The 19,837-nt window shown below is 42.1% G+C and overlaps 1 protein-coding gene across 1 annotated transcript; it reads left to right on the top strand.

Annotated features, from left to right (window-relative positions):
* The first annotated feature begins 532 nt into the window (after nucleotides 1-532).
* On the top strand, nucleotides 533-18,146 carry LOC137278670 (multiple epidermal growth factor-like domains protein 10). Its single transcript, XM_067811177.1, has 14 exons — nucleotides 533-806; nucleotides 7,467-7,700; nucleotides 8,706-8,868; nucleotides 9,010-9,137; nucleotides 10,257-10,413; nucleotides 10,793-10,896; nucleotides 11,660-11,797; nucleotides 12,280-12,417; nucleotides 13,107-13,244; nucleotides 13,552-13,665; nucleotides 14,319-14,456; nucleotides 14,806-14,946; nucleotides 16,902-16,992; nucleotides 17,384-18,146. The coding sequence occupies exons 1-14, from the start codon at nucleotides 737-739 to the stop codon at nucleotides 17,475-17,477; spliced, it is 1,848 nt and encodes a 615-aa protein (XP_067667278.1). The 5' UTR covers nucleotides 533-736; the 3' UTR covers nucleotides 17,478-18,146.
* The last annotated feature ends 1,691 nt before the right edge of the window (nucleotides 18,147-19,837 follow it).

The raw sequence follows: 19,837 nt of genomic DNA, 5'->3' as shown, positions 1-19,837 counted from the left end.
GATGAATTGAGGCAACGTCACAGTCAACGTCTCATACAGTCAATGGGGGTCGGAGATGTTGCTCCAGGTACATCAGATATTGGAATGGTGCTTGTTTATTGATAAATGGGTCATGTCCTGCGCATCGCATGCCAAACTCGATTCCAACAAAACCAGACCACACGCAACAATGCTTGAATGCAGTACCACAGACAAAGGCACGCACTCACGCACTCACATACGTAGAGACACTCGCGCTTGAACTGAAAACACTCTTATAAACTGTCCATGGACTTGATTTCACGGTGATCATTAATATAACTTACTTCCCCCGAAGTCGCTGATGTGAATCAATATAATGACAACAGAGCAAAGTTCATTTCTGTTATGTTAAATTGCGATGCTTTATGTTTTAAATACACCTACTCAGGGCCATGCTATCTGTCTGACAACCCCAAAGTATGTATTAATGATTGTACGATGTGATTGTTCCGGCGGTGTTACCCCGCTCCATCTGGCTAGTGTACAATGCTTCAGGCTCCCGGATGTCGACCCTCCTCTGAATGAGAGGGACGAGTCACACAAGAACACTCAGTCATGTTAAAGTTACTCTTCACAGAGTGAAAACACACGACCTGACACACTGTGTTCCAATCAGGTTCAGTCTCTGTGTGTACTGACAAGCAAAGGGTAATGCCACTTTAAATGTGGTCAGAGTGGTATCATTGCTAACTTGGATGAGCCGTCATTAAGCAAGATGGCGTCTGTACGTCTGTACGTTGTTGTTCTGCTGTGTTCCATTCCATCACTGTCATGCTTCAAACGAGGTAAGATTCTCTGACGTTACTTCATACAGGTGGTACCTGGTCACTGATCCGTCCTTTGTCAGCCGTGTTATATCCAGTAATACAAGCATCAGGGAATGACATAAAGTCAGACATGGTGCAGTGTCTACTGTGTTATATCCAGTAATACAAGCATCAGGGAATGGCATAAAGTCAGACATGGTGCAGTGTCTACTGTGTTATATCCAGTAATTCAAGCATCAGGGAATGGCATAAAGTCAGACATGGTGCATTGACTACTGTGTTATATCCAGTAATACAAGCATCAGGAAATGGCATAAAGTCAGACATGGTGCAGTGACTACTGTGTTATATCCAGTAATTCAAGCATCAGGGAATGGCATAAAGTCAGACATGGTGCAGTGACTACTGTGTTATATCCAGTAATTCAAGCATCAGGGAATGGCATAAAGTCAGACATGGTGCAGTGACTACTGTGTTATATCCAGTAATACAAGCATCAGGGAATGGCATAAAGTCAGACATGGTGCAGTGTCTACTGTGTTATATCCAGTAATACAAGAATCAGGGAATGACATAAAGTCAGACATGGTGCAGTACCTAGTGTGTTATATCCAGTAATACAAGCATCAGGGAATGGTATAAAGTCAGACCTGGTGCAGTGTCTACTGTGTTATATCCAGTAATACAAGAATCAGGGAATGACATAAAGTCAGACATGGTGCAGTGTCTACTGTGTTATATCCAGTAATTCAAGCATCAGGAAATGGTATAAAGTCAGACATGGTGCAGTGACTACTGTGTTATATCCAGTAATACAAGCATCAGGGAATGGCATAAAGTCAGACATGGTGCAGTGTCTACTGTGTTATATCCAGTAATACAAGCATCAGGGAATGGCATAAAGTCAGACATGGTGCAGTGTCTACTGTGTTATATCCAGTAATACAAGCATCAGGGAATGGCATAAAGTCAGACATGGTGCAGTACCTAGTGTGTTATATCCAGTAATACAAGCATCAGGGAATGACATAAAGTCAGACATGGTGCAGTGACTACTGTGTTATATCCAGTAATACAAGCATCAGGGAATGGCATAAAGTCAGACATGGTGCAGTGTCTACTGTGTTATATCCAGTAATACAAACACCAGGGAATGGTATAAAGTCAGACCTGGTGCAGTGTCTACTGTGTTATATCCAGTAATACAAGAATCAGGGAATGACATAAAGTCAGACATGGTGCAGTACCTAGTGTGTTATATCCAGTAATACAAGCATCAGGGAATGGTATAAAGTCAGACATGGTGCAGTACCTACTGTGTTATATCCAGTAATACAAACATCAGGGAATGGCATAAAGTCAGACATGGTGCAGTGACTACTGTGTTATATCCAGTAATACAAGCATCAGGGAATGGTATAAAGTCAGACATGGTGCAGTGTCTACTGTGTTATATCCAGTAATACAAGCATCAGGGAATGACATAAAGTCAGACATGGTGCAGTACCTAGTGTGTTATATCCAGTAATACAAGAATCAGGGAATGACATAAAGTCAGACATGGTGCAGTACCTACTGTGTTATATCCAGTAATACAAACATCAGGGAATGGCATAAAGTCAGACATGGTGCAGTGACTACTGTGTTATATCCAGTAATACAAGCATCAGGGAATGGTATAAAGTCAGACATGGTGCAGTGTCTACTGTGTTATATCCAGTAATACAAGAATCAGGGAATGGCATAAAGTCAGACATGGTGCAGTGTCTACTATGTTATATCCAGTAATACAAGCATCAGGAAATGGTATAAAGTAAGACCTGGTGCAGTGTCTACTGTGTTATATCCAGTAATACAAGCATCAGGGAATGGTATAAAGTCAGACATGGTGCAGTGTCTACTGTGTTATATCCAGTAATACAAGAATCAGGGAATGACACAAAGTCAGACATGGTGCAGTACCTAGTGTGTTATATCCAGTAATACAAGCATCAGGGAATGGTATAACGTCAGACATGGTGCAGTGTCTACTGTGTTATATCCAGTAATACAAGAATCAGGGAATGACATAAAGTCAGACATGGTGCAGTGTCTACTGTGTTATATCCAGCAATACAAGCATCAGGGAATGGTATAAAGTCAGACATGGTGCAGTGTCTACTGTGTTATATCCAGTAATACAAGCATCAGGGAATGACATAAAGTCAGACATGGTGCAGTGTCTACTGTGTTATATCCAGTAATACAAGGATCAGGGAATAGTATAAAGTCAGACCTGGTGCAGTGTCTACTGTGTTATATCCAGTAATACAAGAATCAGGGAATGACATAAAGTCAGACATGGTGCAGTGACTACTGTGTTATATCCAGTAATACAAGCATCAGGGAATGGTATAAAGTCAGACCTGGTGCAGTGTCTACTGTGTTATATCCAGTAATGCAAGCATCAGGAAATGGTATAAAGTAAGACCTGGTGCAGTGTCTACTGTGTTATATCCAGTAATACAAGCATCAGGAAATGGCATAAAGTCAGACATGGTGCAGTGTCTACTGTGTTATATCCAGTAATACAAGAATCAGGGAATGACATAAAGTCAGACATGGTGCAGTACCTAGTGTGTTATATCCAGTAATACAAGCATCAGGGAATGGTATAAAGTCAGACATGGTGCAGTGTCTACTGTGTTATATCCAGTAATACAAGGATCGGGGAATGGTATAAAGTCAGACATGGTGCAGTGACTACTGTGTTATATCCAGTAATTCAAGCATCAGGGAATGGCATAAAGTCAGACATGGTGCAGTGACTACTGTGTTATATCCAGTAATACAAGCATCAGGGAATGGCATAAAGTCAGACATGGTGCAGTGACTACTGTGTTATATCCAGTAATACAAGGATCGGGGAATGGTATAAAGTCAGACATGGTGCAGTGTCTACTGTGTTATATCCAGTAATACAAGAATCAGGGAATGGCATAAAGTCAGACATGGTGCAGTGTCTACTGTGTTATATCCAGTAATTCAAGCATCAGGGAATGGTATAGATTCAAGCATTGTGCAGTGACTACTGTGCTATATCCAATAATACAATCACCAAGAATGGTATCAAGTCGATCATGGTGCGGTATCCACTGTTGTATCCAATAATACAATCATCAAGGAATGCTATAAAATAAAACGTGGTGCAGTGTCTACTGTGTTATATCCAGTAATACAGTCTCCAAGAATGGAATAAAGTCAAACATGATGTCAAACATGAAGTCAAAAATAGTGCAGTATCATCTATGCCATATCCAGTAATAAAAGCATCGTGCTATATCCAGTAATGCGACCATCAATAATGTCATAAGGTCAAACATGATGCGGTGTCCACTATGATATATCCAATAGTACAAGAATCAGAGAACGGTATAAAGTCAAACATGGTTATACCGGTAGTCATCAATCTTGTCAGTAAAGTTTACATAAATATGTCCCTTGTTACTCTGGGCGATATCATCAGGTAAGGAATCGTCCTACACAACAAGTTGTCACCAGGCACCACATGAACGCAGGCAGCACAGCCAGATGGTTACGTTTCATGAACTGCCCACTCCACGAGATAATTAACGATGCCTTGAATTGTTCTACATCACATGCCACACCAATGATGACAATCGTTCAATGACGTAAAGGTGCATATTTGTCCATGGAAAACCGCAACGTTTCAGATTCTCTGTTTGGAACATGTTTTGGGTGCAGTGAAATCTCATCACAGTGTAAGCACCTCCTTAACAGAACACCCAGTCCTCTAAACATGTATGGAATTGTAAAATATTTAGATTTTAAACGGTTTTGGAGGTGAAACAGCATCACATTAAACAAAATCCACACCGCTTACAATCGTGTGAAAATTATTTAAATATGTACTGAATTGTGAACTAAGTAAATTCTAGAAGGTACATTTTAATTCTGAGTTGTTTGATTGTTGGGTTCACCCCCACGCCCATGTTAGCCTCAGCTTGGGAATCTACACTTTGTCGCCCTGCTACGCTCCTAGATGTGTAGTGTCTGTAGACCTTATAGTACTTTTACCACACGGGAAACGGAAGGTGTACATTTATCTGCCTACCGTTCAAGATACCCGTATACTTCCATAGCTATCAAATATCATCATACATAGCAAACGTATCTCAAAATATAGATACACAGCGATGTGTGTGTTTTTGTGCGTGAGGATGTATCTGTCTGTGTTGTTCGTGTTGGTCATGTGTGTTGTGTTTGTTGTATGTATTGTGTGTGCTGGTCCTGTGTTTTGTGCGTGCAGCACGTGTAGTGTGTATTATGTGTGGTTACTTTGTGTGTTGTATCTGATTTCTATTGTGTTTTGTATGTATTGGGTGGGGTTTTTGGTGTGTTGCCTGTCTGTGTCCTGTGTGTGTGTTGAGTCATATTGTGCGCGTTGTTTGTTGTGTGTGGTGGGATGTGCTCGCACGGTCTTTCCTTTAATAAACGAGTAATTGCAACAGGACCAGATACATTCTTTGATTTGTATTTGGTGTCATGTATATTGTTGACAGTGAAGAATGTGTAATACCAACATTTATCTCGTGTCAAGTGTGTTACTTAATGGAGAGTGGAGTGTTTCCGGGGGTATCAGTCATTGGGAGATGGGTCAATGAGAATAATACCAACATTTATCTCGTGTCAAGTGTGTTACTTAATGGAGAGTAGAGTGTTTCCGGGGGTATCAGTCATTGGGAGATGGGTCAATGAGAATAATACCAACATTTATCTCGTGTCAAGTGTGTTACTTAATGGAGAGTAGAGTGTTTCCGGGGGTATCAGTCATTGGGAGATGGGTCAATGAGAATAATACCAACATTTATCTCGTGTCAAGTGTGTTACTTAATGGAGAGTAGAGTGTTTCCGGGGGTATCAGTCATTGGGAGATGGGTCAATGAGATAATACCAAGCATCAACACAATTATTACTGTCGGCTACATATTTGTACCCAATTCCTCTCAAAATCCATGCAGCATCTCTGACCAAAGCACAATATTATGAATCTCTATCAATGTGGCGAATTATCCTTTACCTTTGACAATAGAATTTTACTTTGCGTGTAGTTAACTGACCTTTACACAGTATTGTAACCCTAATCCAGTCAATAAACCTGACGCTTGCTCATATTTGTTGCTTGATATGGGTGTCAGAACATACAGTGAATCGTCGCTGCTACTAAACGGGACACGTTGTTCATCCATGTATTGTAACCATTCCTTGGCACTAACAATGTCTAGTCCCCTCTGTAACTAACACTGTCTGTGGTCATCTACGACGTCACGCCCTTGCGTCCCCTTACTTCCGAACACATGTCCATGGTTCTCTAGAACACTGTGTGTGTCTCTGGTCCTTTTAACATGTATATACATATATGACTGAGTGTGATTCTCACTGACACGAATTAGATCCTGTCTGAGACAATAAATGTGGCTCTGTGACGGTGTGTTGGTTCTATATGACACTGACTCCCTATGTTGTCTGATACCTAATACCGTGACCTCTGATATGCATATTAACTCTGTAATGCCTGTTTACAACTGCTCTAAACGTTCAGTGACCCTCGACGGCCTGAATAAAAAACACAACAGAAATGCTGTGTCGAGACTATTTAAATTTAATTATCATCCAGAATAACATGCAAGCACAAAAATAGGTAATTCAATCAGTGCCTTACATGTGAAGTCAAACCAAGTGTCAATACACTTGATGTCACTCTCTTACCAAACTGACTGCATCGGCAGAGTGTTTCATGGGTCATTTATCACAACAAAGAATGAAACATTTGTTTTCATAATTGTTATGCTGCCAAGGACTGATATACCTGCAGTTATAACAGCCAGACAGCAGTTATCTCTGGCTACTAGAAGTATTGCCGATATCTCAGTGAGTATTGTTTCGGCGAGTGCTATTTCTGTCCACTTTCTTCTAACCTCGAAATTAAATTTGTCTGAATATTTATGTACTTTAGGTCCCCAAACCTCGTAATTCAAATCACCTCGAAGGCTCTTGTGGTCTCAAACCTCGAAATTTTAGTACCTTGAAAATTTCCCTGCGAACGGTATGACAATACATAAGGGTTAGACTCTGTGGATGTGTGTTTGTTCTACATGACATTAGCTGCATTGTCTGATGTGACAGTACATGGGGTGTGACTCTGTATCTATGTGTTGGTTCTGTATGAGAACAACTACATCTGTTATCCGATATGCAATACATGGGGGTGTGACTCTGCCACTGTGTGCTGGTTCTTTATGAGAACAACTGCATCTGTTGTCCGATATGCAATACATGGGGATGTGGCTCGATAAATTGTGTGTTTGCCCTATATGACACTAACTGATTCTGTTGTCCGATATGACAATACATGGTGGTGTGGCCCTGTGACTGTGTGTGTGCTCTATATGTCACTAACTGCATCTGTTGTCCGATATGACAACACATGGGGGTTGTGGCTCTGTGAATGTGTGTTTGCCCTCTATGACGATGTTTGTTGTGCACTTTCTGACACCGACGGTGGCTCTGGTCTTCTATAACGCTGACTAAATCCCATGCCCCTTTCTCTGAGGTACTCCATTACAATGGCTATGTATGTAATCCATAATATTAAGTACTCCTGTCTTTCCTGTGCAGGTTATGATGAGCCTTTCGCTCTGGTCACGGACTTTGACGGCAAGATCTACAAGTACAGCTTGCGGGACAAAAGCATTGCACGCATCCCCGTGTCGGACTCTGGACAAGGGCCCGAGGCCATAGACTTCGATCCTGTTACTGCTCAGATATTCTGGTCCAACATAAGATCGGACAAAATAAAGCGAGCAGATCTTGACGGTGGGAACGAAAGGATCGTCAGATCAGAAACAGAAAGTAGGTTCTTTCAGAAATAGCTGAGGAATAAAAACATTGAAGTGTGCTTGATGTTCCATTGAGATACTCAGTACTGTGGGTCCTTTAACATCTCATATTAATGACCCTCGCATGTACATGAGCGTGTTGTCACACGCCAAGATTACTGCATCAGGATTTAGCACTGGTATTACGGTGTTTGAGCAAACTGTTGACCTCGGGAATCAAGAGAAACTTGAGGAACTTGCATTGACATGCAGATAAGGGCGTTACACCAAATGATATGTATTGCTGTCCTTTCTATACCCCATTGTAGATGTCGACATAACCAGTGATTTTCGTGAGAACACACTCAAAGGCCATGAACGACTGGCGAGTGACAACGTTATACTGCCGTTGCAGTTGAATGCAAGAGAAAGCTCCTTCCAAACTGGTGTTCCAAAGCTTCCGATATTTGATTTAAAAACACCTAACAAAGAATGTCCGTTGATTGATGTCGGTGGCTTCGTGTAGACTGTAACTACGAATTGTGAAAGCTCAGCAAGGACAAATGAGTCAACGCCACACGGCAATCCTCGAGTGTACCTATCGGCTCCTTGGTTCACTATATTCTCTTGAAGTGGCCAACCTGTGATCTTGAGGACGAGTTGGACAACCAGCAGAAGAACTCATGCCAACCATGGATGAAAGAAGCCAAATGTCGCTGGCAAATATGCACCAGAGCGGAAATGGACTATGTTGAAACAGAAACCATTTGTGTCTCTGTGTGTTTCCATGTGAGGCTCACATTGTATCAAAAGATTCCAAACCCACTGTCAGTTCCTCTTCAATCGATAAAGATAGTAATTTCTGTGAACTAGCATTATGTAATGAAGAACGTTTTCCTGCGAATGACAAGTTTTTTTAATCTGTATCCAAAACCTTTCAACTACATCATTTGTCAGATGGTGTGTTCTGAAATGATGATTATCTGTAAACACATGCTATACACCTGTAAGAGGTTCAAATACTGTGTATTCCCGACAGCGCCAAGAGGCATTGCCGTCGACTACATCAACCGTCTGATGTTCTACACTGAAGAAAAAGTAGACATCGTTGCCATGCTAAACCTCTCCAACTCAGACCACAAGATCCTTGTCCGTACCGGCATGGATCGACCTTTGGCCATAACTCTAAACATGAAGACGAGGTACGTTTAAACTTATTTATTGTCATGTATTATTTACGTGTCCTGGTATATGCACCCTTCCGACTATTAGAACAAAAGTGTCGACAAGTAGGACAAACCAGCTGCAGTGACGCTGCCAATAACAAGTGTACTTGTTGACAGAGTCATTTACTGGAGTGATATCGGGTCACCAGCGAAGATAGAGACGGCTAACTATGACGGGACTGGCAGAAAAGTGTTGAAGTCTGACGACCTGAGGTGGCCTATAGCATTGTCTCTTGATGAGACTGGTAAGGCTGCATTTTATGTTTCTTCTGACGTCACTGTCCAGCATTAGTTTGATGTTTCATAATATGGTTTCTCAGTAAGGGTACAGGACCTCCTTTCACAAACCTCTAAGGTGACAGTAAATCAGTAAGAAAATCTTAGTGCAATGTTACAGAATGGGAGTTAACTTTAGCAAAGACTGCTTCGTAAAGGGAACTACTTGATGATATTCTACACTGTAGATAGGGGTGAGTGTTCGGGTACGAGGGTCCATGTGAGTAAACGTCGAGGGTCCAATTCGTATGCGAAATGGATATTTCATAAGTGCAGAGTGGGTTTATTTTATGTTGGGAATGTTAAGTTCAGTGTCTACTGAGTCTATTCATACAATCAGGGTGCGCTTAGTTTGCCACCCAGTGGCGGTCTATTCTATCTATCTTCACTTTGTGAATATAGACAGGGACCATTGTATCTTCAGTGAGGGTCCATTGTATCTTCAGTGAGGGTCCATTGTATCTTCAGTGAGGGACCATTGTATCTTCAGTGAGGGTCCATTGTATCTTCAGTGAGGGACCATTGTATCTTCAGTGAGGGTCCATTGTATCTTCAGTGAGGGTCCATTGTATCTTCAGTGAGGGTCCATTGTATCTTGAATCGATCCAAACATTTCCACCTTCAGTCCGTGAATTCATACAAAGGTCCATTGTACCGTTAGCCTGCCATACAGTGAGGGTCCATTGTACCGTTAGCCTGCCATACAGTGAGGGTTCATTGTACCGTTAGCCTGCCATACAGTGAGGGTTCATTGTACCGTTAGCCTGCCATACAGTGAGGGTCCATTGTACCGTTAGCCTGCCATACAGAGAGGGTCCATTGTACCGTTAGCCTGCCATACAGTGAGGGTCCATTGTACCGTTAGCCTGCCATACAGTGAGGGTTCATTGTATGTTCGGTCTGCCATACAACTAGGACCCGTGTTTGTAGGCTCCAGATCACATTACATATCCTCAAAACACGTTGAAGGAACCAGGGCGTAATCTTGCGATTGGTTTTCTGTTGTGTTTTTCTACTGCAACTCTTGCTTTGACCCTGATTGCAATATATCCGCGCGCTTGGGGTAAAGATTCTGTTTTCATTTACAGCTACCAAACTGTTCTGGTGCGATGGGAGTAAGAAGAAGATTCAGTATTTAGATTTAAATACGTTGAAATCCACTGTGGTACTGTACAACTACAACAGCCACTACTATGATGTCCAATACGTAGACGGAACACTGTACTTCGTCGATCTCCTAAAAAGGTACTTCTGTCACTTCCTGCAGTGAGTTGAGGCATCTGAGCAGTATTTCAGTTATGTCAATACGTCTCCGTTCAGCCTTGGTGGATGGAAAGTCATGCAATTCAAAGACTTGTACACTTTAGTGGAAGCCAGAAGTTTTTTTGACAAACGCGTACACTTGGTGGTAGCCAGGAGCATGTGGGACATAGCACAGAGACCATAAGACGCTTAGGTTCAAACCATAGCCCTTGTAGACATGGGTGTAAGGTAGGTAATTTCGTTCACAAAGTTATCAAAGTAGGATGCATTTACTGTTAGCGCAGAACATCTACATCGTAGGTTTTATGTTGGTGGTATCAGACCAGTGATGTGACAAATGTTTTGCATGATTTTCCTGCAGAAACGTTTTTCAGTCAGTTGCGGCGACAGGCGGGAAAGTTACAACCTACCCCTTGGGGAAAACAATGTCCAAGTGGCGAAAGATAAGGCTGATCACCATCAGAGGTAAGCTGTCGTCGCGTATTTTATCACTTTCATTTCTGAACCCTCAACGTTCAACCCTCAACGTTCAACCCTCAACGTTCAACCCTCAGGTTCAATCCTCACTATCCTTTCACAATAAACAACTCGTTCGTCGTCCCTACAGCCTCACCCTTCACTCCTGATCACTCCCCCACCCGCCCCAACCCTGAACACTAAGTCCTAACACTCCACACACCTAACATCCCCTTGTAACTCATTTCTCATATTTGTAGGAGTACTGAAGTTTGTTTGTTTCGAAGCAACTGTCAATAAGTTGACGTCAAATCATTCCAGGAACTATTGTGAAAAAGGTCTCATGAATGTCAAATCGCCTCCTAGTAACCATCTGTCCTTAACAGACAAAATCATACAGATCGATCTATTGCTCATGAACAAGTGATTATGTTATCCTGTCCGTGTCACAAAAACGTCAGCACGGATCGCGGCAACATTGATGATCTCAGGGGTAAGTGACTGAGTATAGTTTTACGCCGCTGTTACCACTATTCTAGCAATATCACGGCGGGACACCAGAAATGGACTTCACACAGTGTACCCATGCGGGGAACTGAACACGAGTCTTCAGCGCTTTAACCAGTAGGCCTCCCCATGGCTCCTATAATCTCAGGGAATCGTCCTGTTACAGCTGATGGGTATCTACTGTTGTGGAAATTATGTGATTTGCCGAGTGTTCCAGTCGTCATTGACTAAAACCACCTAACACGCTGATTACTGTTATTATTAGTGTGTCAGGACATGACATGGGGGGAGAACTGCAGCCACAACTGTGGGAACTGCCAGCACGATGCGGTGTGCAACAAGGCTAACGGATATTGCCCAGGGAAGTGTAAAGCCGGATTCGCCTTGCCCACATGTCAGAAGGGTATGTAAGTTCATCATTACTGGAGGAGTCTTAATATTGCACTTTTATGGCCATGGGTGTGAGAGGTAGTTGGTACTACTGCCATCCTAGACCAATGTACATGAGCGTGCGTGAGAGGTAGTTGAAAGTAGTTCCGTCCTCGACCAATGTACATGAGCGTGTGTGAGTGGCAGCTAGAATTAGTTCCGTCCTACATCAGAATGTATGAGCGTGTGTGAGAGGTAGCTAGAACTAGGTCCAACAGAGACCAATGTTGGTTTGATAGTGATAGTCGATTGGCATACCGGAGTGTAATACGAACATCTCACTCAGACAGGACACTCTCACTAAGAGCCGTTCTTGCTTTGTCCCCTGATCGTCAGACAGGGTGACTACAAGTGCCATCTTTTAGTGTGGCATGACGTCATGTCGTGGCCTTGATCAAACCACTTCTCTGGGTTGTAGTTCTATCTATTTCACCATTTCACTATTTCTCCTTTCAGAATGCCCTGTTGGCTTCTTTGGTGTTGACTGTAGCTCTCTTTGTGGACACTGTCATAACCTGGAAACCTGTGACCACCTGACCGGCGCCTGCTTGTATGGATGTGCTGCAGGTTGGGACGGGAGAAACTGTTCGCGAGGTACGTACACATTGTACACTCTACATTAAATGCACACTGTACACGTAATAGATACACGCGTAATAGATACAAACTGTACACATAATAGATACACACTGTCCGCAATAATAGTTATAGACTATGCCCGTAATAGATACACATTGTGCACGTGATAGATATAAATTGTACACATAATAGGTACACACTGTACACGTAATAGATATACATTGTACACGTAATAGGTACACACTGTACACGTAATAGATATACCCTATACATGAAATAGATATACACTGTACACGTAATAGAAGCACACTGTACTATAGATATACACTGTACACTATATAACACACTATAGTAATAGATACACACTGCACACACAACAGACATACACTGTACACATGATACATATACACTGTACGCGTAATAGATATACACTGTACAGGATAGGCATGTACTATAAACAAAGGCGATATGCACTGTACAAAAGGTAAACTTAATGTTGTGCATAAGGCAGGCATATGCACAAGAGATAGGTATGCACTACACTAGGCACATGTACATGCACAAGCGGTAGGTATACACTACGCCAGGTAGATATTATATATGCAGCAAAGGGTGGACATATACAGTTCAACGGTTGACACGGCAGTACGTATTATGAACGTTTACATTGATTATATCTACTGCACATAAGAGCTGATTTGCAGAATGCCCAAAAGGAAAGCATGGTCTGAAGTGCTCCTCCAACTGTGGCCATTGCAAAGGTGGATCTCCCTGTATGACGTCCAGCGGAAACTGCACAAAAGGATGTGAGCCGGGATGGGACGGAGCCCAGTGCAAGGATGGTGAGTATCTGCAGTGACCTCAGGATGCACAGGGGTAACATCTCATGTAAGTACGGTGCGAAGAGGTTAAAGCTCAAAGACACGGGTTGTGTGACCAGGTTGTCGTACTCACTGAATTAATAGTGCGTGTGTGTGTGTGTGTGTGTGTGTGTGTGTGTGTGTGTGTGTGTGTGTGTGTGTGTGTGTGTGTGTGTGTGTGTGATTGATTGTGTGTGTTAGTGCGTGCGTAAGCCCTACTTATTTAAATATTTATGGTGCTTTTACGTTTTTCCAAACTATTCTCTAAAATAATTAAAATATACATCAGAATGCTTAAACGGGACCTTTGGTGAGGACTGCAAGTACAAGTGCCAGTGCTGCGATGGGTCAGTATGCAACAAGGTGACAGGACAGTGCCCGTATGAGAACGTCACAGTGAGAGGTATGTAGCCGTGGTATGACCGGGTCAAGGTCAGAGTACCCACAGTATCCGTCTTTCCTTAAGTACCAATGTATATGTACATACAAGGAAGCCAAAATATGTTTGACATTATGTCCCCAAGAGACAGCATCTGAAACGTTAACTGTTGTGATCAAGTGATGTGAAGACAATAGTTGGTAATCTGGGCTATTTGGGGGACGCTAAACACTGTTTCCATCAACTATGAGCAGGACACCTCATTGTGTTGACAAACAAATGCAATGCTGTGTATACCCTTGTGTATTAAATCCTGAGAGGTTAGAATGTTTAGTTCACTTGCTCCTTTAGTGATGAAACAAGCACATATTGTGACTGCAAATGGAGAGTATGATAAATGTGCAAAGTCACCCTCAAACCACAAGCACCTGCAGGTCACACTCAACTGATTAAGCACATCCCATTCTTAATCATCTTTCCAAAAGCAAATAAATATGAGTCTGGTTTTCTTTGAATGACACTTGACATAGTGCGCCTGTGATAGGTGTACACTAACGCATTGATAGGCTGGTCCAGTGAATTATTCTATAGGGGTGGACAAAGACACTATATTTGATCAAATTTTCTTGATTTTAAACGTTGTCAAATCTCCAGCTGATTCTATGTTGTTCTGACAGAATGTCCCGCCGACCGTTACGGGTTCAACTGTAGTACCCCATGTGGACATTGTATGGATGGCCAGCCGTGCAATGAGACTACCGGCAGATGTCCCACAGGGTGTGACTTCGGGTGGATGGGAGACGTCTGTAAAACGGGTAGGTGTCGACAGTCAGCGACTAGTTGAGTACGTCTGTAGGTGTACGTAAACATACATGCATGACTCTTCTACTTGTATAGTCTACGTTTTGAAGGAATGCTGTGTTCCACTGGGGTTACATCTGATGCTGGTATAGGGCAGTAAATACAGCTCTAGGCAAATTTGTACCTCTGTGGAATCTATGCCGAAGATCCCCATGGACCATGACATGAAAGTTGTAATAACGGTAAATTGAGCTGATTAAACGAGCGCTTCAGCCGAAATCAGAAATAAAACGCTGCCAGTTCCGTCAGCTATCTACACCTCTTCTCGGCGCAGTGCTGTATATAGATATTTCTAACTTGCAGAATGCATCAGCGGCAGGTACGGGGCTGACTGCGCCCAAATGTGCAGATGTTTCGGCAGCAACGTGTGCGACCCAATCAGCGGCCGATGCTACACAGGAAACGCCGGGGCGGCAAGACAAGTCAGCAACGTCCACATCACCGGTACAATAAATCGCCAAATACCCGCGTATACATATACTATTCAACTTTTAATAGGAAATATTCCTACCTTTACATTTATATCTTTTTTCAAATCATTATCCCCAATACATATCTGAATTTCGATTTAAACATATCTGATTATCCCTGTGTAAAGTTATACAGTATGTAGTGCAGCATAGGATATGGTTATCATGACGTTGTCACTTACAGTGGAAGAGCCACACTTTCCGCTCTGTAGCCATGGAGTGTATTCATGTCCCGAAACTTTGTAAAAATATATAAGGAACATTGTTCATACACATCATGACTGTAACCTTGAGATATGTTCATCTCTGCCGTTATTCCGCGCCTCTGCTTCCACATCTGCCACACCAGACTCGAGAAAGGCTTTAATTAGGGAACCAGGACTGCGTTTCACAAAAGCCTCCTAAATTTAGGAGGTCGTAGCCCATACGACCTTGTTTACGACCCTCTTCCGACCTCCTTTACGACCGTTTCACAAAGGCATCGTACTCATGTCGTACCACGGGGTCCTAAATCCATGTCGTACATCGTTTAAAAGGTACGCAACGCATACCACGAGACCAAACAGGCACCTACGTATCTTGTTATTCCCAAAGTATTTCAAAATAGAAACACGGTTTCTGTAACAATGTAAATATCATGTTTTTAATTGAAAGTACAGGTTATTTTATCGTAAAAATTGGATTCTCCCACTAAATTCTATTGAAAATTACAAGATAAATTGTATAAATAAGTTCCATTAATACTATCAGTTTACGTATAAGGTTTGAATTAATCGCTGTCCAATAACCTGTTCATGTAAAACTGCTTTGATCATGCATACAGGTATAGAGCCATTCAAAGCAATGAAAAGCTGGTTGGATGTCGGAATTTGTTTATAAAGTGCTACACACTGTAAAATCGGAATTTCTGTTTGTTTATATTTCATACTAGCGCAGTCTTTGTTTTCAAACGCAATATGTTTCGTTTCATTTTATCTAGACTGTTGGTATTGGTGACATATGTTATATCATGTTAACATGTATGGAAAATTCAGTGATGCATTTGTCACAGCTGACTATGGAATATTCGTGATGTAATAGGAGTAGTCAATACGAGATTTTGTAAACACTATCCAATATGCCGGAAAGCGCACTTAGGCGTTCGTGTGGGTATATTTTCGAAAGCATTCCAACCGATACTAGGTTCATCGGCAGATTTATCATTGGTAATATCTTGAAAACTGATTTCAGTTATCGTTAGCATGTTATCTTTTAAATTAAATTATCATAGTAATTATCCGATTTTCACATTTGAAATCATACTGTACACCAAAAAATGTTGTGAATCATGATTTCGTATTGTGTCAAACATGGTGTGTCTCTAACGTCAAGATCATCCACAGTATCCAACACGTTCGGCCTGTCTCAAAAATTTCTCAGGCCTTATTAATAAGCGTATTTAATTACTTGCAGTACATAACCGTTGACGCCATCTTTGTACTAGTAATGTTAACGACCTCCTAAAGTATTTACAACAGGTGAATCGGGGGTCTTACATGTGGGCTGTTTACGACAGGTCAATCGGGGGTCTTACATGTTGGTTGTTTACGACAGGTCAATCGGGGGTCTTACATGTGGGCTGTTTACGACAGGTCAATCGGGGGTCTTACATGTTGGTTGTTTACGACAGGTCAATCGGGGGTCTTACATGTGGGCTGTTTACGACTGGTCAATCGGGGGTCTTACATGTGGGCTGTTTACGACACAGTGTAAATGTACGAGGAAACGGGGTAAAAAGATAAGATGTGGTCTACGACCTGCTTTAAGAGGTCGGACCGGTAGGAGGGCTTTGTGAAACGGGCCCCAGGTAAGCTAGGTACAATGGAAAAACAGAATCCAGAAGGTGATAAACTTTCTTAAATAAGTGTTGATCCGTGTCCATGTTTCCAGATACCCCACTGACTACCGGCCTGTGTGTGATGATCGTCGTCCTGGCCATTCTCCTGGCTATCGCCATCTTTGTCATATACAGGCGGAACAGGTACTCCTCAACCACAACATTCGCGACGTTTACAGCACACTGCGACTTCTACAACTAATATCGAAGCAGCATGAAAGTGTATTGCAGTTAATTAAATCGCCATGTCACATACGAGTGTGCAGGTTGGATGTGTGAGGTATAAGAGAGGGTGTGATTATGGATCGCAAGTACTGTTTATGTTTTTATGGTTATATATCAAGACATGTTGACGCCAATTCATGTTGTTCAGCCAAATGACTTGGCGGTGATTTAATGTATCATGGATTTGCAGGTCATTTCAAGGACGGCCATATCAACTACAGTCAAAACATATTAACGAAGTTAGCGCAATAACCAGTTCCACGTGTCCCTTATAGCTCAGGCCATTTGTTTCATTCTGTGTACATTTCAGACATCAAAGATTCGAGGATGAACCGGAGACGCCCGGGAAGGGCACAACGATGGCTTTCACCAACAACCACTGTGACCCTCTAGTGACGATGTAACGACAGACGCGTCAGTTGAATCATCTCCATAATGGCGACTTGTACATACTGACCAAGTGCTTGAACTCTGCCCTCCCAGCTGAACGTTATCATTGACGTCTTCTGTGGTACCATCGTCATCACCGGCATGTTGTCCTGTAACGCTTTTGTAACATAGATATACAACAACCCGTCAGCTGCAAATATGCACATGTTCATCCGAGCTCTGGTTCTCCGCATCCGGCGAGCCACCTTGTAATATATCACACATCGCTTACCACAGAACATTGCAAATGTCTCTTGTTTTCTCGTTTCTGGCTTCCCCTTGTCCGACCGGATCCCAAACTGCCCTAGTCGCCAAACATCCCTTCTGATATTCACGTAGTAAAAGTGGCAGTGTGGCATCCGTCACAGCTGCCGGTTTTCTTAAATCTACATACTTATATAACATTATTTACATAGAAAGTTAAAAACAATTCATGCAACGTTGCATTATTGAACCCTCGCTCTCTCCACCACCAATTTTCAGTTTCAGGCAGCTCGGAGGGGATAATAAGTCTTGTATTGCATCAACAGGAAGCTGAAGGTAGTGCCTAAATATGTGCAATATAGTCCAAAACGATGTGAATATGTGCCTCTAACGAGAAATACTGTCTCCAGTGGGCCATTCAAATAAACTTGTTTTTTATATGCTATGTGTTATTCCTAGTTGGTGTCGTTATCACGCGGTAGATGATGTGAATGTCAGCAATATTTACTTATCCTATTCCTAGCCCTTAACATCAGAATTGTTATATTATGAATTTGTATAGTCGACTTTCAGACAGATGACTTGGGACATCCGTTTACACAATTATTGCCACGACCATTTTATCGGTGTGTACTCGGGTTTAGAAGATTAGCGAAGTGCATAATATGTGACTATTATATATAGTATATTAGGTGTCTCCCAATACCGTCATGTGTTGAAACTTATAGTGCACTAACCTTGTTACTCCGGACTGACACACACCCAGCTTACTCAACTGCCTGACTAAACAAATATAGGGGTAACTATTGAACTTATATAGTGCCATATCGGTATACAGTCGCTTAAGTATCGCAAGCGTCAGGTGCAAAAATGCATCGTGGATACAGAGAGGGGAGATTTTAACAGATTAACAGACATCTTTACAACTATACCTAAATGCATTAAAGGTCACATGTAACGTAAAACACAACTTTGCAGATTCTGGTACCTTTGGGTATGCATTTACCGAAACAAATCATAAAAAATGCCAATTCAACCTATACGCGACCTAAAAAAATCGGAGTTCAAACGTTTCACTAAATTCCCCCCAGCGCTGGGGGCAAAAATGGTTTCAACAGCTGTGCTGCGCTGCGTCCATACGCATGCGCAGTGAATAGATTCGCGGAGCTCGAAACAGTATGCGTGTGAGGTTGTGAGCAGTAGTCTAATCTTGGTTGTGTACACAAACAAGTAAATACTCTACTCGTTACGTAAAACAACTTGTTGATTGTGGTAAGCAGTCTCTGTCACAGAGAAAGCTCAGTGTCTGGTTTATTCACACCTATATGTCTGCCTGCCTGTCTGCTAAAGACAATATGCAATACACAGCTTCAATCATTGACCACGTGCAATTTGAACTTAACACCTATCAGACTATACGACATAAAGAAAACAAGTTGATTTATGACGCGTGCACCCGAGTCCCGTGTCTGCCACATTATGTAATTAGGCACGTGTGATACACATGACAGGTTTTTATGTCTGTGGGTTGCAAACATACTACATTCATTTTTTTCGGATGACTGGATCTGACGGAAACTGGTGCAAACTCTTGTCAGTTTCAAGTCCTGCTTTGTACTTGGACGAATGACAGATTCCAGGCACGCAGTAATTGACCATCTCTACTGACATGATTTTTAATTGGATCGAGCGCAAATTCAGAGAACATGTATTTTCCAAACCCAACATCACTCTGTACATTCTTCATGGATAACGACTTCTTTTAGTGTATATGATTTTGTTTGACAACAGTATATGAATCCACACTGAAACGACGCATCAAGTACACAAAAAGAAGTTGTTATCCATACAGAATCTTACTGTCTTGGGACTCGCCATACTTCTAAAATGCCCATCAAACAGATCATCTTTCTGTGCACACAATGAACCCTCAGCATATCAGCAATGAAACAGCCAATCGGAAACCGTCGTTACACTTGAGTGCATATCCACCCGGTATGACTGGGTTCGGTCTCCCGCAGGCTTCGTTTCGGAGGAAGTAAGCTCAAGTACAAAATATTGCACTTTTGAATCGCGATTGTACGCTTATAATTTTGTTTATTTGTTTTTTTAAAGCAGCAGTGTATATTAT

This window comes from Haliotis asinina, chromosome 3 (assembly GCF_037392515.1).
Source record: "Haliotis asinina isolate JCU_RB_2024 chromosome 3, JCU_Hal_asi_v2, whole genome shotgun sequence".
Classification (NCBI taxonomy): Eukaryota; Metazoa; Mollusca; class Gastropoda; order Lepetellida; family Haliotidae; genus Haliotis; species Haliotis asinina.
Note: the sequence above shows the minus strand (reverse complement) of the source record. Positions and strands in the feature narration are given on the sequence as shown.

What these genes read in the sequence shown, in the direction of transcription:
- LOC137278670 (XM_067811177.1), top strand. Translation starts at nt 737, where the DNA reads ATGGCGTCTGTACGTCTGTACGTTGTTGTTCTGCTGTGTTCCATTCCA. An exon ending in CTTGCCCACATGTCAGAAGG is followed by an intron (nt 11,798 to 12,279) that starts GTATGTAAGTTC and finishes TTCTCCTTTCAG; the next exon opens with AATGCCCTGTTGGCTTCTTT. An exon ending in CGGAGCCCAGTGCAAGGATG is followed by an intron (nt 13,245 to 13,551) that starts GTGAGTATCTGC and finishes AATATACATCAG; the next exon opens with AATGCTTAAACGGGACCTTT.